This window comes from Trachypithecus francoisi, unplaced genomic scaffold (genome assembly GCF_009764315.1).
Source record: "Trachypithecus francoisi isolate TF-2019V2 unplaced genomic scaffold, Tfra_2.0 Lachesis_group13, whole genome shotgun sequence".
In the NCBI taxonomy this organism is placed as follows: domain Eukaryota; kingdom Metazoa; phylum Chordata; class Mammalia; order Primates; family Cercopithecidae; genus Trachypithecus; species Trachypithecus francoisi.
The window spans coordinates 67168678-67196414 of NW_022681458.1; the positions used below are offsets into that span (position 1 = coordinate 67168678).

General features: G+C 38.6%; 1 protein-coding gene across 3 annotated transcripts in view; it reads left to right on the forward strand.

The window, feature by feature from the left end:
- CHN1 (chimerin 1) overlaps window positions 1-27737 on the forward strand; it is a 222758-nt gene that overhangs the window by 34142 nt on the left and 160879 nt on the right. For all 3 annotated transcript variants that reach the window (XM_033231065.1, XM_033231067.1, XM_033231066.1), the window contains one exon: window positions 24816-24854. In XM_033231065.1, coding sequence (XP_033086956.1) covers window positions 24816-24854 — 39 coding nt within the window. The remainder of the gene's footprint in view (window positions 1-24815; window positions 24855-27737) is intronic.

The window sequence follows — 27737 nt, forward strand, 5'->3', positions numbered from 1 at the left end:
AGGACTCTGTTCTGTTCCATTGGTCTATATCTCTGTTGTGGTACCAGTACCATGCTGTTTTGGTTACTGTAGCCTTGTAGTATAGTTTGAAGTCAGGTAGCGTGACGCCTCCAGCTTTGTCCTTTTGACTTAGGATTGTCTTGGCAATGCGGGCTCTTTTTTGGTTCCATATGAACTTTAAAGCCGTTTTTTCCAATTCTGTGAAGAAAGTCATTGGTAGCTTGATGGGGATGGCATTGAATCTATAAATCACCTTGGGCAGTATGGCCATTTTCACGATATTGATTCTTCCTATCCATGAGCATGGTATGTTCTTCCATTTGTTTGTGTCCTCTTTGATTTCACTGAGCAGTGGTTTGTAGTTCTCCTTGAAGAGGTCCTTTACATCCCTTGTAAGTTGGATTCCTAGGTATTTTATTCTCTTTGAAGCAATTGTGAATGGAAGTTGATTCATGATTTGGCTCTCTTTGTCTGTTACTGGTGTATAAGAATGCTTGTGATTTTTGCACATTAATTTTGTATCCTGAGACTTTGCTGAAGTTGCTTATCAGCTTAAGGAGATTTTGGGCTGAGACGATGGGGTTTTCTAAATATACAATCCTGTCATCTGCAAACAGGGACAATTTGACTTCTTCTTTTCCTAACTGGATACCCTTTATTTCTTTCTCTTGCCTGATTGCCCAGGCCAGAACTTCCAACTCTATGTTGAATAGGAGCAGTGAGAGAGGGCATCCCTGTCTTGTGCCAGTTTTCAAAGGGAATTTTTCCAGTTTTTGCCCATTCACTATGATATTGGCTGTGGGTTTGTCATAAATAGCTCTTATTATTTTGAGGTACGTTCCATCAATACCGAATCTATTGAGCGTTTTTAGCATGAAGGGCTGTTGAATTTTGTCAAAAGCCTTTTCTGCATCTATTGAGATAATCATGTGGTTCTTGTCTTTGGTTCTGTTTATATGCTGGATTACGTTTATTGATTTGCGAATGTTGAACCAGCCTTGCATCCCAGGATGAAGCCCACTTGATCATGGTGGATAAGCTTTTTGATGTGCTGATGAATCCGGTTTGCCAGTATTTTATTGAGGATTTTTGCATCGATGTTCATCAGGGATATTGGTCTAAAATTTTCTTTTTTTGTTGTGTCTCTGCCAGGCTTTGGTATCAGGATGATGTTGGCCTCATAAAATGAGTTAGGGAGGATTCCCTCTTTTTCTATTGATTGGAATAGTTTCAGAAGGAATGGTACCAGCTCCTCCTTGTACCTCTGGTAGAATTCAGCTGTGAATCCATCTGGTCCTGGACTTTTTTTGGTTGGTAGGCTATTAATTATTGCCTCAATTTCAGAGCCTGCTATTGGTCTATTCAGGGATTCAGCTTCTTCCTGGTTTAGTCTTGGAAGAGTGTAAGTGTCCAGGAAATTATCTATTTCTTCTAGATTTTCTAGTTGATTTGTGGTAGAGGTGTTTATAGTATTCTCTGATGGTCGTTTGTATTTCTGTGGGGTCGGTGGTGATATCCCCTTTATCATTTTTTATTTTGTCTATTTGATTCTTCTCTCTTTTCTTCTTAATTAGTCTTGCTAGTGGTCTGTCAATTTTGTTGAGTTTTTCAAAAAACCAACTCCTGGATTCATTGATTTTTTGGAGGGTTTTTTGTGTCTCTATCTCCTTCAGTTCTGCTCTGATCTTAGTTATTTCTTGCCTTCCTCTAGCTTTTGAATGTGTTTGCTCTTGCTTCTCCAGTTCTTTTAATTGTGATGTTAGAGTGTCAATTTTAGATCTTTTCTGCTTTCTCTTGTGGGCATTTAGTGCTATAAATTTCCCTCTACACACTGCTTTAAATGTGTCCCAGAGATTCTGGTATGTTGTATCTTTGTTCTCATTGGTTTCAAAGAACATCTTTATTTCTGCTTTCATTTCGTTATGTACCCAGTAGTCATTCAGGAGCAGGTTGTTCAGTTTCCATGTAGTTGAGCGGTTTTGATTGAGTTTCTTAGTCCTGAGTTCTAGTTTGATTGCACTGTGGTCTGAGAGACAGTTTGTTATAATTTCTGTTCTTTTACATTTGCTGAGGAGTGCTTTACTTCCAATTATGTGGTCAATTTTGGAATAAGTGCAATGTGGTGCTGAGAAGAATGTATATTCTGTTGATTTGGGGTGGAGAGTTCTATAGATGTCTATTAGGTCCGCTTGGTGCAGAGATGAGTTCAATTCCTGGATATCCTTGTTAACTTTCTGTCTCGTTGATCTGTCTAATGTTGACAGTGGAGTGTTGAAGTCTCCCATTATTATTGTATGGGAGTCTAAGTCTCTTTGTAAGTCTCTAAGGACTTGCTTTATGAATTTGGGTGCTCCTGTATTGGGTGCATATATATTTAGGAGAGTTAGCTCTTCCTGTTGAATTGATCCCTTTACCATTATGTAATGGCCTTCTTTGTCTCTTTTGATCTTTGATGGTTTAAAGTCTTTTTTATCAGAGGCTAGGATTGCAACCCCTGCTTTTTTTTTGTTCTCCATTTGCTTGGTAGATCTTCCTCCATCCCTTTATTTTGAGCCTATGTATGTCTCTGCATGTGAGATGGGTCTCCTGAATACAGCAGACTGATGGGTCTTGACTCTTTATCCAGTTTGCCAGTTTGTGTGTTTTAATTGGAGCATTTAGTCCATTTACATTTAAGATTAATATTGTTATGTGTGAACTTGATCCTGCCATTATGATATTAACTGGTTATTTTGCTCGTTAGTTGATGCAGTTTCTTCCTAGCCTCAGTGGTCTTTACATTTTGGCATGTTTTTGTAATGGCTGGTACCGGTTGTTCCTTTCCATGTTTAGGGCTTCCTTCAGGGTCTCTTGTAAGGCAGGCCTGGTGGTGACAAAATCTCTCAGCATTTGCTTATCTGTAAAGGATTTTATTTCTCCTTCACTTATGAAACTTAGTTTGGCTGGATATGAAATTCTGGATTTAAAATTCTTTTCTTTAAGAACGTTGAATATTGGCCCCCACTCTCTTCTGGCTTGTAGAGTTTCTGCCGAGAGGTCTGCTGGTAGTCTGATGGGCTTCCCTTTGTGGGTAACCCGACCTTTCTCTCTGGCTGCCCTTAAGATTTTTTTCCTTCATTTCAACTTTGGTGAATCTGGCAATTATGTGTCTTGGAGTTGCTCTTCTGGAGGAGTATCTTTGTGGCGTTCTCTGTATTTCCTGAATTTGAATGTTGGCCTGCCCTACTAGGTTGGGGAAGTTCTCCTGGATGATATCCTGAAGAGTGTTTTCCAACTTAGTTCCATTTTCCCCCTCACTTTCAGGCACCCCAATCAGACATAGATTTGTTCTTTTTACATAATCCTATACTTCTTGCAGGCTTTGTTCATTTCTTTTTCTTCTTTTTTCTTTTGGTTTCTCTTCTCACTTCATTTCATTCATTTGCTCCTCAATCGCTGATACTCTTTCTTCCAGTTGATCGAGTCGGTTACTGAAGCTTGTGGATTTGTCACGTATTTCTCGTGTCATGGTTTTCATCTCTGTCATTTCGTTTATGACCTTTTCTGCATTAATTAGTGTAGCTATCAGTTCTTCCACTCTTTTTTCAAGATTTTTAGTTTCTTTGCGCTGGGTATGTAATTCCTCCTTTAGCTCTGAGAAGTTTGATGGACTGAAGCCTTCTTCTCTCATCTCGTCAAAGTCATTCTCTGACCAGCTTTGATCCATTGCTGGCGATGAGCTGTGCTCCTTTTCAGGGGGAGATGCGCTCTTATGTTTTGAATTTCCAGCTTTTCTGCCCTGCTTCTTCCCCATCTTTGTGGTTTTATCTGCCTCTGGTCTTTGATGATGGTGACGTACTGATGGGGTTTTGGTATAGGTGTTCTTCCTATTTGATAGTTTTCCTTCTGACAGTCAGGACCCTCAGCTGTAGGTCTGTTGGAGATTGCTTGAGGTCCGCTCCAGACCCTGTTTGCCTGGGTATCAGCAGCAGAGTTTGCAGAAGATAGAATATTGCTGAACAGCGAGTGTACCTGTCTGATTCTTACTTTGGAAGCTTCCTCTCAGGGGTGTACTCCACCCTGTGAGGTGTGGGGTGTCAGACTGCCCCTAGTGGGGGATGTCTCCCAGTTAGGCTACTCAGGGTTCAGGGACCCACTTGAGCAGGCTCTCTGTCCGTTCTCAGATCTCAACCTCCGTGTTGGGAGATCCACTGCTCTCTTCAAAGCTGTCAGACAGAGTTGTTTGCGTCTGCACAGGTTTCTGCTGCTTTTTTTGTTGTTGTTTAGCTGTTCCCTGTCCCCAGAGGTAGAGTCTACAGAGACAGGCAGGTTTCCTTGAGCTGCTGTGAGCTCCACCCAGTTCCAGCTTCCCAGCGGCTTTGTTTACCTACTTAAGCCTCAGCAATGGCGGGCGCCCCTCCCCCAGACTCGCTGCTGCCTTGTGGTTAGGTCGCAGACTGCTGTGCTAGCAATGAGGGAGGCTCCGTGGCTGTGGGACCCTCCCGGCCAGGTGTGGGTATAATCTCCTGGTATGCCCGTTTGCTGAAAGTGCCGTATTGGGGTGGGAATTACCCGATTTTCCAGGTGTTGTGTGTCTCAGTTCCCCTGGCTAGGAAAAGGGATTCCCTTCCCCCTTGTGCTTCCCAGGTGAGGCAATGCCTTGCCCTGCTTCAGCTCTCACTGGTAGGGCTGTGGCGGCTGACCAGCACCGATTGTCCGGCACTCCCTAGTGAGATGACCCCAGTACCTCAGTTGAAAATGCAGAAATCACCAGTCTTCTGTGTCGCTCGCGCTGGGAGTTGGAGACTGGAGCTCTTCCTATTTGGCCATCTTGCTCCGCCTCCAGGGATTATATTTTCTATTTCTGATCTTCCTTATGCATAGCTGAGTCAGAATTTTTAAAACATTCTCTCTGATAGGGTTATGTAGTATAATTCCTTACGTGATAACACTTAGCCTTGGCACTGAATCAACCTGACTTTATGGCCTCCCTCCCTCCCTCTTAATAGAGTGAGTGAGGAGTACAGTTCCAAGGTCTCACTTTACTTTCTTTGCCCCAACTTCCATTGTCTGAATGCTGCATAACTCAAACTACGACTACTGCTCTGCCACCCACTTCACCTTCTTTTTTTCTTCCCGATCCTAGATCACCCATTTATTAATCATCCCCAACAAAGTGATTCATAGACTAAATATTACAGGAAGTGTAAATTCCAAAATTTTAGAAAGTCTGTCTGCATATTCTAGCAGAAATGTTTAGCTTAGGGGAATTTGAAATTGGGTAAGGGATTACTGTTCTTGAACTTACAGGACTCCTTCTTGAGATACAGACAGTAAGTGTCTGTCTTGTCACTAAGCTTATTGGAGTGATGAGGCATCAGGATAGCACCCTGCCATGGGTCAGGGAGAAGATATTTCTTGGACTTGATGGTTTTAATGAGATGTCAACTCTTTTTGGATATGGGAACCAGAGAACATCCTAAACATTTCATTGAAGGTTATACTCAAGCTTGAGCTACAAAGAAACCCGTAGCAGAAAGGAGAAGACTTTAATAGTATCATGAATGCACCTGACTATAAGGGATACCAGTTTGTTGTCCTGGAAGCTACGCTTGAAGCCAGATACCTCAGGGTTATTATTGTTCATTGTTTAGCCTAGTGATAGTTGTCTGGCCCTTGTGGACTGCACTTGAAGTATATCCTCAACCATCTGCATCTGCCTCTGAGAAGTTGTCCTGGCCTTTCTCCTGCTCATATGAGCTTGCTTAGGTTATCTCCCTTCAATCCCCAATTCATTTGGCTTTGTATTTTGGCTACTTATTGCCTTGATATTTTTAGATGTAGTCACCTGGCATGGCACTTTTTGCCTTGTTTCTAACTTAGCATCCCTTTATTATACTATCAGTTTTAGTCAGGAGTATGTGATCTGGAGGCACATGATCCTGGTTCAAGGACTGGCTCTGCTCCTTGTGACTTTAAACAGGTACCTTGATCCCTCTCAATTACTGTTTTTTTCATTCATAAAATGGTGATAGTAATAATACCTTATAACATTGTTTTGAGACATAAATGAAATAAGTATAAAAACAGTTAACAAGAGATTGGCACATTATAAGTGTTCACTGCGACATAATTTACTGTTGTGTTCTAGTTATTGTTTTAAGTCAGTGGTTTTCAAACTTTTAAATCTCAGGATCCGTTTATATTCTTCAACATTGAGAATCCTAAGGTGCATTTGTTATGTGGGTTGTATGTGTTGCTATTTACTGAATTTGAAATTAAAATTGAGAAGTTTTAAAAAATTATCAATTAAAAAATAAACTAATTACATGTTAACATAGATAACACATTTTATGAAAAATGACTATATTTTTAAATGTAGTAAGAAGAGCCATTCTTTTACATTTTTATAAACTCTTTAATGTCTGACTTAGGAGAGAGCTAGATTCTCTATTTACAGTCATCTTTTGAAATATATTGTTTTGTTTGGGATATATGAAGAAAATCTGGCCTTATACAGATATGTAGTTGGAAAAAAGGGCAGTGTTTTAATAATCTTTTCAAATAGTTATGGATATCTGTCTTTGATGCTACACTAACACTTGACAAGTGGTAGTTTCTTAAAGGTCAATTGCAATGTAGACTTTGAAACCATATCAATGACATTTTTACTCTGGTACGTTATAATCTACTGTTCTATCTTGTATTTGACTGGATCTTTTGCCCACACATGATACTGTGTTATCATACATTCATCATTTCAAAAATATTAGTTCATTGATTTATGTAAATCTTGTGAATGTTAACACATTTCATCATGCAATATTTCTTAGAATCATCTTCTTTAATATAACCATCGATCTCATGGGAAAAGTCTTCAAATATTAACAAACTGTCAAGGTCATGGTGGTGGATACAGGTTTCCTCGAATTCTTATTTTCACTTGAAAGTTTGAATTTTTGTGACTGACAGTAAATACTGTTGGTTATTTTTGTTGGAGTCACAAGCTCACTTTGCTTATTCTTGAGAAAATACCTATTAAATAACCAAGTCTGATTAGTCAAAATTTGTAAGTCCTTCTTTCAAGTGAAATGGCTACTCTGAAAATGGAGCTAGTTCAGCTTACAACCCCAGTGACCTCAGATGTGCTTTTCTTCAAGACAACCATCATACTTGGTATATACAACAACACATGGTGCTTTATGCACACTTCGCACTTTTTTAACAGAATGACCAAAAGAAGTGTACTCAAGGATCAAGATTTAACAAAACCAATACTTTAAAACTGCTTCATCAAGGGCATTCTTAGGTTAAACGATTTTTCTTTTTACTATGAGTGTGTACTGGTGAAGTACAGTGACAGCCTAGTTGCCACTGCTTTGTTTTACCCAGCATAGCTTTGGTATCACCAGTACAAATGTCAATGTAGTGAAAAGGGCAAAATCCTTCTTAGGATTACTATTAAAATAGTTTGGGTTTTGTGGACCTCTCCTGAAAGGGTCTTAGTGACCCACAGGTGTTTACAGACCACATTGAGAATTACGGTTCTAGGCAGCAAGAACACAGCAGTGTGAACAACAGATGACAAAAAAATCCTGCCCTCATAGAGCTTACCTTCTGGTGTAGAGAGACAAACAACAATATAAAATTGATAAAATATATGGCATTTTAGATAACAATAAGTTCTAAGTAGAAAAAAAAAGAATAGGAAGTGCCAGGGGGTTTTGAACTTTTTAAATGACAGGGAAGGCTTCACTAAGTCAAGAACTGAAGTAGGTGACGGAACAAACTATAGAGACGCCTGGGCCTGGGCAGGAACATTCCAGACCGAAGAAACAGCTAGGTGGAAGTGTGTCTTGTATGTCTGATGAATGGCACAGGAATAAAGAGCCTGGAGAAGAGTGAGTGAGAGGAAGTGAAGCAAATGAACTTTGGGGCTTAGTCGGGACAGATCACTTAGGGTCTTGTAGGTCAGTGTTTCTGAAAAATTGGTGTGCACACACATCACTTGGTCTTGTGAAAATGCAGATTCTGATTTGTAGTTGGGAGTTGGATTCTGCACTTCTACATTTCCAGGTTACAAGACGATGGCACTGTTGTGGTCCTCTTTAAATAGCAGTCTTTGTAGGCAGTTGTAAAGAGTTTGGCTTTTATTCTGAGTGACACAGGAAGTCATTGAAGAGAATGCAGCAGAAGCGTGGCATGTTCTGACTTATGTTTTAACATGATCAGCTATAAATATTAATAACAGTAGCAGGCCTGTAATCCCTTATCCAAAACCCTTGGGACCAGATTTGTGCTGGAATGCAGGATTTTTCAGACTTCAGAAAGGTAGTACATTTCACATATATATAGTATATTTTATAACACTCACAACAGTGTCTGAGGCATTACTCTGTAATCACACATTAGTATTTCTGCAATGAAATAAATGAATAGTCACGCTCAATGGGATAAATAAAGGCTAAATATTCTCACATTGATCAGGTGAGGTTTTTGGCACCAAATGAGTTATAAAGAGTTATTAAAATACTTTGACGTTCAGGTCAGACCAGGCTTTGCTGCCAAATGCGTTATAAAAATACTTTCACTTTTTAAGGCATTTGGATTTTATAATTGAGAAAATACGGACCTTTGTTGGTATTATACTTGTTAGTTGCTCATATCCCTACGCTGCTGGAACTTCTTTAAGACAACCAGTCCATTACACGTTCATTTTAGGCCTTGTTGTATGCAAGTGTCAGCAAGAAACATTACAGCCTTTCATGTTCTGGTTCTGCTCTCAGGAAGAAAAACAAGTACCTATCAATTTGAAACACAGGTTCTCATTTATAAAGAGTTTTTGCCCCTTGGCAACGTATTCTGTTGTGTATGCCATAAAAGCGTAGTTAATTAAAAGATGCCAAGCATTTTACTATACTTTAGGATAGTTAACGTGCTTTAGAATTATCCAACTCTGCTCATTTGTGGTTGCCACAGTATTACTTCCATGTCTGACTTTGCTTTCTTCCTTACAGCTGTGAGCTGCCTTATTCCACATTTGGCTCTATAGTTTATAATCTAAGGCAAACCTCTCTGGGTTCCTCAGAATCCACTTTTTTTTCCTTAGTGACTGAGTGGTTTTCCCAGAGGTATCCAGTTTAAAAGAAATGCATTTGGAAATGATCAAAATAAGATGAGAAATGTTGTGATCTTTTCCCATCTCATTTACCTGTGATGTGAGTATTAGTAATAGGCCTTATCTCTCTTTTCCCAGTAGTTTCATTTAAGTGTTAGTTTATCTTACTTTCTGAGCAGCTGTCCTTTTGATAAAGCTTGAAAACATGGATGTAAGGAAGACTTTGAAGAGTTGCTGTTTTAATGCCTGCTGGCAAAATGACATATTGACTCTCATCATTGGAAAATCCTATGAATCCGCATTGCAGAATAATGCACATTCTAATAAACACACTACTTGAAATACTCCCAGGCTAGGGAATATGATGATCGATTCCTGTTCCTAGGGCAAGAATCCAAGTAGGTCAGTGCTACAAAACTATGTTGGAGTATAGGGAAAGCATGAGTTAGGAATAATTTGTGCCAAAGAATGAATAATAGCAAGGAGAAAAACATCGTTTGCAATTTTTTTTTAAGAAAAGGTTGAGGAGGTTGCATACTGGGTCTGCTGAAGGAGGTGAGGGTTATCTGAGACCACTGAATTATAGTTGGAAAGATAACTGACAAGGAAAATCTCCACTAAAAGTATAGTTTATTATTTTCCAGAACTTGTACTTATAAAAAGTAAAAATTCTGCAAAGAATGTTCATACGGTTACATTTTTTAGTATCTGGAACTTCAAGTGTTATCAATGGTTAAAAGTCTAAGTTGTTGAATTGGAAAAAATTGAAACATTGAAACATGAACATTGGAACATGAACATTGGAAAAAATGTTCATCAAACATATATTATTTTATTGTAGTAAAACATATATAACATATAGTATATTCTTTTAAGGATGAATTATAAAGACTTCATAAACATATTGCATTTTAATTTAATTTAATTTAATTTTTGAGACAGGATCTTACTCTGTTGCCCAGGCTAGAGTGCAATGATGTCATCTCGGCTCACTGTAGTCTCGACCCTCCTAGCTCAAGCAATCCTCCCTGCATGCCACTCCTGCTCCCTACCCCAGTAGCTGGGACTACAGATGCATGCCACTACACCTGATTAATTTTTGTATTTTTTGTAGAGACAGGGTTTTGCCACATTGCCCAGGCTGGTCTTGAACTCCTGAGCTCGAGTGATCCCCCGCCTCACCTTCCCAAAGTGCTGGGATTACAGGTGTGAGTCCCCGCACCCAGCCGCATTTTAATTTTAGATGTGAGATGCAGAGAAGTAGAAGGATCTACTTTATTGTCGTTGTTGAGTTTTGCATATTCTATTTTCTGGGGCAGAGGGTTTCAGGAAATGTATTATATTATTAAGGGTAAATTTTTGAAATGTACCCAGCAAAATCCAAATGGGAGCCAGTTGGGAATGTTGAGATGTCATTGAGAGGATTGACAGGAATTAAACGTCATCTTGGAGTTCCCTTTTGGAAAACCTGTACGTAAACAGGCCTGTCTGAGGACTTTCTGTAATTATGCCGACATGTTAGGAGAAGCATTATCAGAAGTTCCCTTCTTCTCACCTCAGATTTGACTTGTCCAGAAGACTAATTAGTAGGTTGGAGAGTGACACTCTTTACCTTTGGATTGAGTTAAGCGACCCATTTCCTGTGTATAGCTTTTCGTTTTCAAGAGTATAGTGAAAGATTTGAGTAAGCAGAAGGACTTTGTGTAATCTGTTTGCTAGGTCTGCCAAGCTGGTTAGAGGAAACTGCTTAGGTTATTGAAGACCAAGCTCTAAATAGGAGACGTTTCCAAGTTTGCTTCACATTTCATTTAGGAGGCTTTGTTTGCCCAGGCTGTGGGTCCATGGTGAAGAATTGAGCACTGCACTTGCAAAATATTTGTTTCTGGGGGATCTTTGATGAAGTTACATGTGAGCACTGTAGTTGCACAGAAGTTTTTTTTTTTCCTCTTAGTATTAACAGTTCTGGGTCACTATTCTCTGAAGAATTAAAAATAATTGTCTTTGGTTTTAAAAATAGTTTATTTCCATCAGAGTTGAATCATGACACATCAGTTTTCAACTTGGAACAGTTTTAAATGACTTTGTTGCTTCTAAGGGTGAATTTAACTGACCTGATTTGGCCATGACTTTGCAGGGTGAATTTTAATTATCTTAGTTGTAATGCCTTCTTTCCACATTTTGAAGCATCTTCTAGGAAAGAAGTTTAGTCAGGATGTGAGACACCTAGAAACCTAGCAAGGCTCATTTTTGTTTCTCATTAATTTAGAATCGTGTATGTTATTAGGAGCCTTTTCATTTTCACTGTGAATTTTTGTTTTCCAAGAAACTTCTTTTATTAAAGAGCTTGGATGTTTTCTTTGTGACTCTTTCACATATTAACTATAGTACTTGTTTGGTATTTACTGTTTATGCCCTTGTTCTTTTAAAAATCACTTTATAGTAAAATAACAATTTTAGCTTGTCATTATTTTGGTGTGTCTAAATATTGAACAGAAACAGAACAGCAGCAGGTGGGGATTAATTATTATTGCCTTACATTTTTGGATTAAAGCAGTACAGGAAATCTCACCAGTTGGTTGAAAGGCGACTCGTCATTTGAAGGAAAGAAATGGTCTTTTTTCTTGCCAATAAATGTCATTCTGGTTATACAATTCAAAATTGTTAATTTTCAAACCAAAGGCAATCTGAAACTAATATGCTTTAAAACCTAAATCACAATTTTTGAATGTTTATAGGTCATTTGTCTAAACCTCATTTAAAATGCAATACAGGCCTTTTTGAGAATTCTTTATATTGTTTAAAAGTTGTAACAGCCTTTGGCTTGACCCTAAAACAATAAACAGCTTAAATTTAACATTCTAGTCTGTTCCAGAATGAACTGTTTAACTTTAAAAGTAAAACATTAAGCAGGTTTAAACTTCACCAGAGGAATATTATTCTAAACCAAAGAATGCATAAGGTACAGATTATATAATGATACAAAAAGAATATATAATAAAAAGAAAGAAATAATTTTTGTTTTCAGAGGTCATTTTTAACAACTTCTATAGATGTAGTGGATGTAAATAGGATCTAATTGGAGAGAACATGAAGATGTATTCAGTCATAAAATGTTATAAATTAATCAAAAAAATCAGCACAATAAGGTATTTATAAGTAAATTTAATCCTATCAGTCAGTAAAAGAATACTTCTGAGTATCTCCTAAATAACCATAATGTTATAAATTATATCAAAGATGGATTTAACTAGGGATTTTTTAAATCATTGCCTAAAGGCACAGATAAATATCCTGAAAGTTTTGTTATTTAAAGAAAAATGAATGTCCTGACAATACTAATATTTAGAGAAAAAGCAGCACAAACAATTATGGCAACAATGAGTTTAACACTAAATCTTGCTTAAAATTTAAGTTTGAGCTTAAAAAAGCAAGAAAAATTGGAATCACTTTTCATAAACATGATAGAATATGTAAAAATATATTTGTGTAAAGTTTTCTTGACTTACAATTCTAGCAGTTAACCAAAAATGAAAGAAAATTTAATTAAGAAACTGTTTTTCATTTCCTATAACGAATGCTTGACATTCAGTGAATTCAATTAGAACCGGCAGAACAGGTAAAATGAAGACCTCCACAGGGATTCTGAGGGGGAATTCAAAGACTTTAGAAGAATATGGTGCTTTATTATGCCTAAGTTTGCCACAAAGCTATAGTTGATTTCTAAGCCTCTCAGACTGAGATTTCTCTGGTAGTACATGCAGTTCAAGGACCCACCTAAAACAGTTAGAGCCTCCTGTGGAGTTTGTTAAAGAGGACTTTTCTCTGTCTGGTTCAGTTTCCATGTTTTCTTCATCTTATAGATAGTTTACTTGCACTTTTTTGTTTTTAATAGTTCTCTCAGCACAAATGTAATATATTCGTTGTATACTAGAGAGGTCTTTCTCCTCCTGGTTCTGGGAGAGAATGACACCCCAAGACCACAGGGCATCCATTACATGTAGTAAGGTGACCTCTCTCCCGTGCTTCCACAAAGAGTTTGTTATCTCCCATACTTGGGAGAACTAGGAAAACAGTCACTTGAAACATTATCCAGGCTTGCTTCAGACGACGGGAAAGGCTGATCTAGAGATGACTACTGTTACCCTTCTAGTGTGTGTCTTTCTAGTTCTTTCATCCTCTCTCTTCCCCCTATGTACACATGCACATACATATGCACAGGACTATCTTTTCTTTCATTTATAAAAAAATGAAAAAACTGACGAGGTTGTACTGTACATATGAATTAACTTAGACTTACTTTGATCTCATCTTTTTCTTTCCTTTTCATGAATTTGTTTATGTTTTGACATCAAGTCTCGAGGAGAATGTCTCACACAGAACCTAGCTTAGACATGAAGCTGTCTCTCCCCTTTCCCAGGCCTTGCTGCCACCTGCGATTTTCAGTTCATTACTTTGTGCTCTTGTGAGTCTGCTCCATGAGTTGTGCTTGTTGTCTTTTGCCTTTGGCTTTCCTGCTGCCTGGCTTGCTTTCTCCAGCTCTTGAGAAGTGAGCTGGACCTGACTATAGCATTCTTCTGTCCTCAAATAACTGAGTATTTAATTGGAAGAACATACAAAGCAGAAAAAACCTCGCAGTGCGTTATTTATGGATGCCCCCTGACAACTCAGCCCAGGTTCCCTCCAGGGCCTAAGTCACAAACTTTCTTCAGTATATCTTTATTTCAGCCACTCTGCATTGTTTGCAGTTCCTCAAACATATACTGAACTTTCTTGTTTCTGCCCTCTTACTCATGCATTCTCCTCTGTTTGGTGTCCTTCTGCCTTTTCTCAGCCCCTTTATTTTAAAAACCATCTATCTTTTAAGGACCTTGTTAGATAATACCTTTTCTGGTATGTGTTTCTTGACACTCTGGGCAAAAGTGATTCCTTCTTTCCTTCCATTCATTCATCAATTCAGCAAATACTGTAGACCTTTTCTTGCCAGGCATTTAGACAAGACAATGGTTTGTAAAACTTCTATTGCTCTTACTTTATTACCTTGTTTGTAAATAATATCCATCATATTTTTGTTACTGCCATTGAAGGCACAAGCTGTATCTGGACCCACCTCGTAACTGACACCCTCACCCATAGAAGGTGTTTCATGTGTAATTACTGAATGAGTGACACTTTCTGATTGTTTTAACATTTCTGTATGCCAGCGTAACTGATATTTTTATAAAATTATCTTTTATATTAGGTATGAAAAGTATTACTGACACTTCATAGCAATGGAGAAAACCTTTTAATAGATTTTATGGGTATATACTTAATTTAAATAGTCATATATATCATGATAAGGATATAAGTATATAATAATAATTATTATTTTTTGAGACAGAGTCTCACTCTGTTGCCCAGGCTGGAGTGCAGTGGCACAGTCTTGGCTTACTGCAACCTCTGCCTCCCTGGTTCAAGCAATTCTCCTGCCTCAGCCTCCTGAGTAGCTGGGATTACAGGCTCATCCCACCATGCCTGGCTAATTTTTGTATTTTTAGTAGAGACAGGGTTTCACCCTATTGGCTAGGCTGGTCTTGAACTCCTTACTTCAGGTGATGTGCCCCCCTGGGCCTCCCAAAGTGCTGGGATTACAGGCATGAGCCACCGTGCCCAGCCATACCATGATAAAGATATTTTAAGCAGCTGTTCCTGAGTCATAGGTTATCTGCTTCTCATTCTCAGTCATATTCTACTGGAGTTTGACACATTCGTATGATGGGTCTGGGCGGATTTTGTAACAGAATCAAAAAGAGGTGTTGTGAGCACTTGAGACCTTCAGCTGAAGGCAGTCACAAACATTTTTGGAGTATTAGCCCTGGATAACTTTGAACAAGCTGCTGCTCTCTGCCAAAAGAACACATGATTTCTCTCTTTTCTTTTCCGAATTTTTGTATTTCTTCTATTAGATGAAATATTTTTCTTTGTTTGTTTTTGAGACGGAGTCTCTGTCTTTTGCCCAGGCTGGATGCAGTGGCGTGATCTTGGCTCACTGCAACCTCTGCCTTCCAGGTTCAAGCGATTCTCCTGTCTCAGCCTCCTGAGTAGCTGGGATTATAGGCGCGCGCTACTATGCCCGGCTAATTTTCGTATTTTTAGTAGAGACGGGGTTTCACCATGTTGGTCAGTCTGGTCTCGAACTCCTGACCTTGTGATCCATTCGCCTCGGCCTCCCAAAGTGCTGGGATTGGTGAACCACCGTGCCTGGCCTTAGATGAAATGTTTACTACCTCCACTTTGTCCCATACCTTAGATATGCCAAGGAAATTATGGTTTAAAATATTCATTCTCAAAGCATGGTCCAGGGACTCCTGAGGGAGTTTTTACAAAGTCAAGACTATTTTTGTAATAATACTGAGACATTATTTTCATCACTCTCATTCTGTTGCAAGTATCTAATTGAATCTTCTAGAAGCTACGTGGCATGTGGTATAACAACAGATGTAGATATGAGAATCCAGCTGACCTATATTAAGCTAGATATTAAAGAGATTTGCAGAATGTAAAACCATTTTTTGTTCTGAAAAATAGTTATTTTTCATAAAAATGTTAAGATGTAATAGGCTTATTATTTTTAAATGAATTAACAAAAAATACGATTCAAGTTTCTGCCTGCCTGCCTCCCTTCCTTCCTCCCTTCCTTCCCTCCCTCCCTTCCCTCCCTCCCTCACTTCTTCCCTCCCTCCCTTAACTCCCTCCCTTCCCTTCCTCTCTTCCTTCCTTCCCTCCATCACTGTCACCCAGACTAGTGTGCAGTGGCACAAACACAGCTCACTGCAGCCTCCAGTGCCTGGGTTCAAGTGATCCTTCCACCCCAGTTTCCCATGTAGCTGGGACTACAGTCACGCGCCACCTAATTTTTTTTTTCTTTTTGTCTTTTTTGTAGAGACAGGGTCTCACTTGTTGCCCAGGTTGGTCTCGAACTCCTGTACTCAAGTGATCCTCCTGCCTCAGCCTCCCAAAGTGCTGACATTACAGGCATGAGCCACTGTGCCCAGCTGTGTTTTTGTTTTTATTTTTATTTTTTTTGAGACGAAGTCACGCTCTGTCACTTGGGCCGGAGTGCAGTGGCACAATCTCAGCTCACTGCAACCTTTGCCTCCTGGGTTCAAGTGATTCTCCTACCTCAGCCTCCCGAGTAGCTGGGACTACAGGCGCACACCACCACACCAGGCTGATTTTTCTATTTTTAGTAGAGACGGGGTTTCACCTTATTGGCCAGGTTGGTTTCGAACCCCTGACCTTGTGATCCACCTTGGCCTCCCAAAGTGCTGGGATTACAGGCATGAGCCACCTCGCCCGGCCCCAGCCGTATTTTAATTTCCAATGTGGCTAATATCAATAAATATTAAAAACTCTTTAGAATCCAGATTTCTGAGACCCAAAAGATTGACAGCCACTGGTTTATAAGTTTTAAAATATTTAAGATAACAGAGAACAGACTTTCTAATAGATTAAAAGGTAAAGTCCTTTTCATGTAGTCCAGGTATCTTCAGACTGGAATACTTAATCATACTTAATCATAATTGATTAAGCCGGTTTTCAGTTGTTGGACGTTTAGGTTGGGTACAGTATTTTAGTCTTTAAAAGTAATATTGTGGTGATATTCTTCTGTATTAATATTTTTCTAACATCCTTAATTAATTGTTTACAATGAATTTCTAAAAATAGAACTGCTGGGTCAAAAGGTATGCAGAAGGAACTGGCATGACGTGTTACATAAATTCAGGGGCCAAATGTACTCTCTTATTTTTTTCTGTTAATCAGCAGGAAATTTAGTATCTTCTTTTTTAGACAGTCTCCACCTCCAAGTTTGAGCCCCAGGAGGCTTTCCCAGTCTAAGAGTTGTCTCATCTGCCTCCAAATGCCAGAAGGAGAACTGACTACACTATTGCTCTTCCTTGCCATCATCATTTTCTGTCAGCATTTAAGACCAGCCCCACACTGTTGAATAATAGTTGCTTGAACTGCCACTAGGATCCCGTTTCTAGTCAGACCATGGCCCAGGTCACAGCCGTCACCCCAGTTGAAGGTCAAGATTGCAGTTTTTTAAAAGTTCATTTTCTTTTACTGAAGGATTTAGTGTACCAGGGAGGCTGAGGTCAGAGACACTTCCAGCATCTACCTTTGGCTGTGCCAGAATCTGTCCTCCCTGATAAACACAGAAGCTTTTTGTGTGACCTTAGATCACCAGTTTCAGTTATTCCTTCTTCAAGGCCATTTTATTTCAGGAATGTCTCTGCCTCTTCTTGCCAGTGGGACTTGGCTTGAGCTAGGAGTGTCTTCTGTGACAGAACTCTTTAATTTTGAATCTCAGGAATCAAAGATTGGGATAATGGTTCTTCCTTTCCAGGAAGATTTAGGGTCCTGGAAAACTGGTCTTCCTGCTTTTAGCAACTAATTCTGCATATCAAGAGATTGAGGCACTTTTTCCTAAGCCATTCAACTTTCCCCTCCCAGTGTCCCCTCCTCCTCTGAGTCCTAAGGACAGTGGCACCTACCCACTGGTCAACTAAAGGAACATTCAAGCCACTTTTCTCTCAGCAAAAGGATCCACACCAGTGATCTAAGGTCTCTACACATAAACATAAGAAAGGCTGAAATAATTTTTAAGTGTTCTCCTTCAAAGAACCTTTCATCTAATCTCTGCCATAACAGATACCTGTTACACAGTTAAGCTTATGGTATATATAGCTAATTGCTCTCCAAAGAGACTATGCCAGTTTACACTTCCACCAGCAAAAAATAGGAAAATATATTTAAAACCTAAACTAAACAGTGCTCTTAAATGTCATTAATTAGAATTGTTTTAATATTAAAAGAAACTCAAACTTTTCCGCTAATACTTCTTTTTTTTTTTTTTAACAAATACTAAATTTGTTCGGCCATGATTGTGATTTGTAGCATCTTGAATACTGTCTTTTATAACAGAGCAGGTGTACATGGAAGACCAAAATAGTAAGAAGGGCTGAAATCATTAACAGTGGCTTGAGACTAATATGGTAATATTGTGTTTTCAGAATCACTTTTGGTGAAGGCAGGAGAGTGTACTCATTTACTGAAGGGTCTCCTAAGTACAAGGTGCTTTATAGATGATACCTAATTTAATTCTCAACAACAAACCTATGTTGTTACTATTCCCATTTTAGATGATATTGTTATTCCATTTTATAAATAAATAGATTAAGATGCAGAGAGGTAGTAAATTTTCTAAAGTCACAGAGCAAGTAAAGGTTGATGTTCCCTAAGAAAGCCCCACCTAGCACTAAGTACACAGTTCTCAGAGTAAGGACTGTGAGAATTAGCCTTTCTCTCTCACCTTCTCCAAAGTCAGAATGATCTCCGGGAGGCCTTCACCGCTCATAGGTGCAGCTTTGCACAAGGTCTGTGAGGCGTTAGGGCCAACTACAAAGTCTCCAAGACTTCCCTCACTTTTGACACCAACTGCAAATTGGGTGGGGGGAGTTCCCCAACCACCTTTTACAGACTAAAATTCACTAGAAGGACTCAACGGAACTCACTAAACATTACTTACAGTCATGGTTATTGCCGGGAAAGGATACATATTAAAATCAGCCAGGGGAAGATGCGCATAGGACAGGGTCCAGGAGAAATGCAAAACGCAGAGCTTCCATTGCCCTCTCTCTTTGGAGTCAGGACACATGTCCTCCCTCCCTCCCTTCCTTCTCTCCTCCTGTCCTTCCTTCCTTCCTTCCTCCCTTCCTTCCCTTTCGTTCCTTCCTTGGTGCCCAGGCTGGTCTTGAACTCCTGGGCTCAAGCAGTCCTCCTACCTCAGCCTCCAGAGTAGCTGGGATTACAGTTATGTCCCTGGCTCCTTCTTGCAATTTATGTGTGATGATCCATGTGGGATATTTCCTACCAGAGAAGCTCTCCCGGCCTTGGTGTTCAGAACTTTCACTGGGGCTTTATTGCATAAGCATGGTTGATTGTCCATGTGGTTCCTTAACTGATACCGTGACCCAAAGCCCCAAGTTACTCTCTGGCTAGCCCCAGGCAAACAAAAATTATCTCCAGGAGTTGAAGGCAAAGTCTAGACCTCATCTGAGACAAGATTAAATTATTTACTACATAGGGTCCCAGTCTGGTTGAGTGTCTCCTCCCTTCCTGGTCCCCCATAGTGGATCAGGAGGTGCCTGGTCACTACCTCTTATGGTTTGGAGCCCCACAAGGAAGTGGAGACACACATAGAGTATGGGTGTCCTGTTATAAACTGGAAACTCACTACACGTCATACTCCTTAGGATTGAATAATAACAGCAAAATATCAAGGAAATAATAACATGACTTGAATACTTACCGACAAATTTTTTCTGGTATTAAAACTACAATTGAATTAATTATGGTTTACTTATTAAGACAAACTTCAATATAATTAACCCCCAACACACACACACACACACACACACACACACACACACACGCACACACCCTCTAGCACAGGAAAGATGTATGTATCTATCATTGCATTAAGGTTGTGTTTCATTCTAACTTTTTATCATCACTGGGCAAGTTCACCTGAGCAAGCTGTTTTCCTAAATAATTGCTTATTATTTATTTATTATTCATGGATTCCGTAGTTGCAAGTTTGCCCCCTTTCTAACATTTATTTGTAACCCTAAAATAAATCATTGTGGTATTTTTGTGGTCACTTGCAAATAATCACAGAGCAGTAAAAAATTTGAGTCATATGACCTGCCTGTTCCCGGCTGTGGCCAAGAAAGGCAGTGCTCCGCCTTGTTTCAGCTCTCATGCTGTAAACAAGTCCTCTTTTCATGGTCTTTTCAGGGGCACACCTTTTTGCATTTTTGTGGGGTTTCTGTTGTTGTTGTTGTTGTTAGTGATTTTGCCATTTAAAATGGTCCCCAAGCCTCGTGCTGAAGTGCTGTCTAGACAGTGTTCCTAAGAGTTAGAAGGCTGTGATATATCTTTTGGAGAATATGCATATGTTAGATAAGCTTCATACAGGCATGGTTACAGTACTGTTGATGTGAGTTCAGTGTTAATGAGTCAACGGTATATACTAAATGAGGTATCTTTAAAGAGATATACATACAACACAAGTTTATGTATTTAATGGTTGATAAAAATGTTGTGACCAGAGGCACACAGGAACCTAACCCTGTGTTGCCCCTAGGAGCAGTGGTTCAGTATATGCTGCTAAATTCAGTGTTTGAGGTAACTTCATAGTATATAATTACTGTGAATAATGAGAAATGACTGTATTTGCTGCATTATTTCTTTCATTATTCATTTTATTCATTTATTCATGTAATCTGTTACTCTTTTTTTTTTTTTTTTTTTTGAGATGGAGTCTTGCTCTGTCACCCAGGCTGGAGAGCAGTGGTGTGATCTCGGTTCACTGCAGCCTCTGCCCACTGGTTTCAAGCAGTTCTCCCTGCCTCAGCCTCCTGAGTAGCTGGGGTACAGGTACCCACCACCTAATGTTTGTAATGTTTGTATTTTTAGTAGAGATGGGGTTTCATCATATTGGCCAGACTGGTCTCGAGCTCCTTACCTCAGGTGACCAGCCTGCCTTGGCCTCACAAAGTTCTGGGATTACAGGTGTGAGCCACCGTACCTAGCCTATTATTCATTCTTCAAGCATATATATTTGTGTGTATGTTTTGTTTTTTCATTTTATCATTTATTCCTTCTCTGATGCTTTTTCTTTCTTTATGTAGATTTGAGTTTCTGACTTACATCCTTTCCCCCATCTTTTTGAAGAATTTCTTCTAACATTTATTTTTTGTCAGGTTTGTTGTGATGAGTTCTCTCATTTGTTGTTTGAGAAAGTCTTTATCTTTCCTTGTCATTTGAAGGATAATTCTAGTGGATATAAAATTTAGAGTTGTTATTTTTTTCTTTCTTCAACATTTTGGATATTTTACTCCTCTCTCTTAATGCTTTTATGGTTTCTAATGAGAAGTCTGCTTGTAATTCTTACCATTATTCTTCAATGGAAAAGTTGTTATTTTTCTTCTTCTTTCAAGATTTCCTGTTTGTCTTTAAGTTTTCCGCAATTTTTAAAAAAATTTTTCAGCTTTTATTTATATATGGGGGTTCATGTGCAGATTTGTTACATGAGAATATTGCATGATGCTGAGGTTTGGAGTACAGGTCCTGTCACCCCGGCAGTGAGCATAGTGCTTAATAGGTAGTTTAACTCACCCCTCTCCTCACCTTCTGGTAGTCCATAATAGACATTGTGTCGTATTTATATCCTTATGTGCTCAATACTTAGCTCCACTTATAAGTGAGAAGATATGGTATTTGGTTTTCTGTTCCTGTGTTAGTTTGTTTAGGATAATGGCCTCCAGCTGCCTCCATATTTTTGCAAAGGACATAATTTCATTCTTTTTTTATAGCTGTTTAGTATTCCATGGTGTGTACATACCACATTTTCTTTATTTTATTTTTTGTTTGTTTTTCAATTTATTTATTTCAATAGGTTTTTGGGTGGTGTTTGGTTACATGAATAAGTTCTTTAGTGGTGATTTCTGAGAATTTGGTGCACCTATCACCTGAGCAGTGTACACCATAACCAATGTGTAGTCTTTTTTATTCCTCTCCCCGCCCATCGTTTCCTCTCACTCCCCAAAGTCCATTGTATCATTCTTATGCCTTTACATCCTCATAGCTTAACTCCCTCCTATAAGTGAGAACATAACGATGTTTGGTTTTCCATTCCTGAGTTACTTCACTTAGAATAATGGTCTCCAATTCCATCCAGGTTGCTGCAAATGCCATTATTTCATTCTTTTTTATGGCTGAGTAGTATTCCATGGTGTGTATATATATGTCTGTCTCTCTCTATATGTAGATAGATGTATATACCACATTTTCTTTATCCACTTGTTGATTGATGGGCATTTGGGCTGGTTCCGTATCTTTGCAATTGCGAATTGTGCTGCTATAAACATGCGTGTGCAAGTGTCTTTTTCATATAATGACTTATTTTCTTCTGGGTAGATACCCGGGAGTGGAATTACTGGATCAAATGGTAGATCTACTTTTAGTTCTTTAAGGAATCTCCACATGGTTTTCCATAGTGGTTGTACTAGCTTACATTCCCACCAACAGTGTAAAAGTGTTCCCTTTCACCACATCCACACCATCTATTATTTTTTGATTTTTTGATTATGGCCATTCTTGTAGGAATGAGGTGATACCATATTGTGGTTTTGATTTGCATTTCCCTGGTAATTAGTGATGTTGAGCATTTTTTCACGTTGTTTGCATATCATCTTTTAAAAATTGTTTATTCGTGTCCTTAGCCCACTTTTTGATAGGATTGCTTGTTTTGTTCTTGCTGATTTGAGTTCCTTGTAGATTCTGGATATTAGTCCTTTGCTGGATGTATAGATTGTGAAGATTTCTCCTATTCTGTGGGTTGTCTGTTTGCTCTGCTGATTATTTCTTTTGCTATGAAGAAACTTTTTCATTCAATTAAATTCCATCTCTTTATCTTTGCTTTTGTTCTGTTTGCTTTTGGGTTCTTGGTCATGAAGTCTTTGCCTAAGCCAATATCTAGAAGGGGTTTTCCAATGTTATCTTCTAGAATTTTTATGGTTTCAGGTCTTAGATTTAAGTATTTGATCCATCTTGAGTTGGTTTTTGTATAGGGTGAGAAATGAGGATCCGGTTTCATTCTTCTATGTGTGGCTTGCCAATTATCCCAGCACCATTTTTGAATAGGGTATCCTTTCCCTACTTAATGTTTTTGTTTGCTTTGTTGAAGATCAGTGGGCTGTAAGGATTTGGCTTTATTTCTGGATTCTCTATTCTGTTTCAGTGGTCTGTATTCCTGTTTTGATACCAGTACTATGCTGGCTGTGGCCTTATAGTATAGTTTGAAGCTGGGTAATGTAATGCCTCCACATTTGTTCTTTTTGCATAGTCTTGCTATGGCTGTGCAGGCTCTCTTTTGGTTCCATATGATTTTTAGGACTGTGTTTCCTAGTTCTGTGAAGAATGATGGTGATATTTTGATGGGAGTTGCATTGAATTTGTAGATAACTTTTGGTAGTATGGTCATTTTCACAATATTGATGCTACCCATCCATGAGCATGGGATGTATTTCCATTTGTTTGTGTCATCTATGATTTCTTTCAGTAGTGTTTTGCAGTTTTCCTTGCAGAGGTCTTTCACCTTCTTGGTTATGTGTATTCCTAAGTTTTGTTTTTGTTTTTGTTTTGTTTGTTTGGTTGTTTTTTGCAGCTTTTGTGTAAGAGATCGAGTTCTTGACCTGATTCTCAGCTTGGTCACAGTTGGTGTATAGCAGAGCTACTGATTCGTGTACGTTAACTTTGGAAACTTTGCTGAATTCATTTGCCAGTTCTAGGAGCTTTTTGGATGAGTATTTAGGGTTTTCTAGGTGTGCGATCATATCATCAGCAAACAGCAACAGGTTGACTTCCTCCTTACCAATTTGGATGCTCATTATTTCTTTCTCTTGAAGCAGACATATTTGAACACTCCTATGGGGTCCCAAGCAATTTCCACATGATTTAAAATTTCCATGTTATGTTATTATGCCCACTATTAGTAGTCTTTCTATAACCCTTTTTCTCAAAGTATTTGTGTGATTTTTGATAACACATTATAAACCAAGTGTGATATTGCAGTTTGAAGGTTGCAAATTGGAGGCTGAATGTCTTACGTCTATGACCATTTTACCTTAGCTACTTGTTTAGTTTTCTCAATAAACTTTCCAGGGACTTTTTTGCTTCCTTGAAGATGAAGATTTTAGGATCAGATTGCTTAATGGGTTCATGTTGGTTTCCAGCAGAGCCAGGTCATGTGGCTGTCCATATCTTTATACTAAAAAATGTTTCTGCAGTCTTGGCTATATAGTCTTTCAGGCAGAGCTTTTGGCTGGCAAAATTAGCCCCCAGCTATACTTTACTGATGAGAAGCCAGAACACACTGGCTCCTTCTCCTCTCTCTGATTACTTCACGTCCCTCATGTGTTTGTATTTTCATCTCTTTCCACTTCCTATTTATACTGTCTCCTACATCTGCACTCAGGCAACGTGAGGGGAAATGGACTTGAAGAGCAGATGTTCACCTCATGTTCGTTGTGGTTCCCTAGATACACTCTCTTCCATTGAAGTGTTTCTCATTTCCTGGTTTTGATTGTCCAGGATGTGTGAGGACTGAGATCTGAATCTTGCTGTTCTCTCTTCATGTTAGTAAAACCATGTACATTGGAATCCCCTAAATATAATGGGGGAAAATAATAGAAATACTTAACTTTTGGGGTAATTAAAATTATTAATCTGGTAAATTTGACTGAAAAAGAAAAGTTCAATAATTTTAGGGATCTTTCAGTGAAATAATCATTAAGCCCAAAGAAACAAAGCCTTTGTTGACTTATTACTTCAGTGATAGTAAGAAATGAGTACCAGCAGTAAAAGTTAACCTTGATGTTTTATGTAATAAGCAGTTGAATAAATACAATAACTTTCTTTAAACATCTTTGTAAAATTTCTCCAACTAAGTAAGGACCAAGGCTAAAAAAAACCCTTGAATGCCCCTTCATGCCTAGCACAATACCTCGAACAAATAGATCTCAAATATATATTAAATGAGTTAATTATTAAAATGTCTCATTTAAAATGTAAGTATTCGGTAATGTTAATTTGATGTTTTTTCTTTCAGATACAGATGAATATAGACCTCCTGTTTGGAAATCTTACTGTAAGTCTACAAATAAATTTAATTTTGTGGGTTATAGTGCTTTATAAGTAATATAAAAATATGGGATTATTAGATAGAAATTCCATTTTGTATCCATTGTTGAAAAATTAATTTACAACAAGGTTTGGGAATAGCATAGAAGTAATTGTGGTTAAGTAAGTGTTTCCACAAAGTCTGTTCAGTATATGGTTTTCTGTCTGGAATGCATTTCATCCCTCTGAGCTTGCATGAATTCCATGTAGTGAAACTTGAGACCACTTGTTAAGAGTGGCTAATAAAGCTAATACAAGGAGACACTGAGAATTCAAACAGTCTAATTATTTTCAGGTCCTGTTTCTTTATGTGAAGAAAGGAATATTTAAATGGCAATAATTCAGGAGGCTATGTTGACAGAAAGAATAAGTGAAAAGAGGCAAAAAAAAAAAAAACAAAAAAACAAAAGGTGATCTAACTTTTAAATAATTACTTTACCAAAATATAAGGGAGATACTTGATTCCATGCTGCTTTTTAAACTGCGTTAGGATAAATATTTCTTTTTAAACGTCTAGGGTTTTAGTTCTTTGTTTTCCTTTCCTTGTTTTCTAGAGAATATTGTTTCATCAAGTAGAGGATATTTCAGATTTTAAGAGTTGAAATAGGGCTAATATAATCAAAATAGTTTTTTAAAATTTATGAATGCATTATTATGGAAAAGCACTGTAAGTTCTTGTTTATTTCTATAGTTGAATTAGCAACCTAAGAAACCTGTACTTTAATTATAGATTAACATCTTTGTAAATGTTGAGGTTTATTATAAATTTGATGTTTGTAGGTTGCTGAAATTTGCTGACTGAAGGAACAGCGATTCAGATTCTCATTGGTCTTATGTTCTCAGAACAGATAATTTTGTTTTTAATAGGTTGCCACTTTGGGCTAATTATAAGTAAAACATGAACAATCTCTAAAAATATTGCCATAGATGCTTTGCCCCAACGCTGCTGGTGCCTTTTTCTTTTTCCCTTGGGAGTATAGTTATACGAATGTGTAAAAATGACTAATGTTCTTTACCTCCTAAAGATTTTGTCTCGTAATCTCATTGGCTGGAAGCCTATTTAAAATTCTTCTCTGGCCGGGCGCTGTGGCTCATGCCTGTAATCCCAGCACTTTGGGAGGCGGAGGCAGGTAGATTGCCTGAGGTCAGGAGTTTGAGACCAGCCTGGCCAACATGGTGAAACCCATCTCTACTAAAAATACAAAAATTAGCTGGCTGTGGTGGCACACACCTGTAGTCCCAACTACTTGGGAGGCTGAGGCAGGAGAATTGCTTGAACCAGGGAGGCAGAGGTTGCAGTGAGCCAAGATCATGCCACTGCACTCCAGCCTGGGCTACAGAGTGAGACTCCATCTCAAAACAACAACAACAACAAAACAAAAACAAAAACTTCTCTGCATTTTCTGGTTTTCAGTTTATCTTTATTTTCTGACTCTGACTTGCACCCTGCACATTTTTAATGTAAGAACATTTATGAAGCCTCAGACTATTATTGAGTTTGTGGTAATCTTTTCCTCCATGAAAAATATCAATTACTAAATGTAGTATATGCAATTGGTATTTTTTGTAGCTTCACATATCTTGCATGTCTTGCAGTAGCTATCATTTGTTTTAAAAAATGGCATTTATGTAATTCCAGCACTTTGGGAGGCTGAGGCGAGTAGATCACCTGAGGTCAGGAGTTCGTGACCAGCCTAACATGGTGAAACCGGTCTCTACTAAATACCAAAAGATTAGCTGAGTGTGGTGGCGCATGCCTGTAATCCGAGCTACTTGGGAGGCTGAGACAGGAGAATCCCTTGTACTTGAGAGGCAGAGATTGCAGCAAGCCAAGATCGCACCATTGCACTCCAGCCTGGGCAACAAGAGCGAAGAGCAAAACTCTGTCTCCAAAAAAAAAAAAAGACATTAAAAAAAAAAAGAGAGAGAGATAGGCTATTACTTTGTTGCCCAGACTGTCGTTCAGTGGTGCAGTCTTGGCATGCTACAGCCTTGACCCCCTGGGCTCAAGTGATCCTACCACTTCAACCTCCTGAGTAGCTGTGACCACAGGTTGATTTTTTAAAATTTTATTTTGTAGACTACAAGGTCTCACTGTGTTGCCCAGGAAGGTCTCCAGCTCCTGACCTCAAGTGATCCTGCCTCCTTGGCCTCCCATGTGTTGGGATTATAAGTGTGAGCCACTGTGCCCAGCTGAATCTTTCTTTAATAAGACTATAATTCTGTTACTGAGTTTTATCATTTCTCTTAATGACTTCAGTGTCTGAACTCCCCATAATCATTTTAATAGTAGAAATGTGTAGGAAATTATTAAAATAAATATTTTATCTTTTGACTGTCAAAGGAAAAAAAACTTCTGATTCAAGGAAATTTTATAATTAAACTATATTAAAAGCAAGTGGAAAAATCCTTTTTAGAAATTTTCTTATAAGATTATGATATTAATCTTCCAAGATTTGAGTATGTACAAATTTTAACAAATGAGGAAACATAAAAATTGCAGCCAGGCATGGTGACTCAGGCCTGTAATCCTAGTAGTCTGGGGAGACTGAGGTGGGAGGATTTCTTGAGCCCAGGAGTTTGAGGCCAGCCTAGCCAATATAGGGGGATGCCATCTCTACCAAAAAATAAGAAATAAAACCATTAACTGGGCATGGTGTTGCCCTCCTGTGGTCCCAGCTGCTTGGGAGGTGGAGGTGGGAGGAACTGCTTCCAGGGTGGAGGTGGGAGGATTACTTGGGCCCAAGGGGTGTGGAGGCTGCAGTGAGTTGTGATCAGGACTCTGAACTCCAGACCCTGTGTCATTCATTTATTCATTCATATTAAATAAATAAATGCATTCTAACGATGA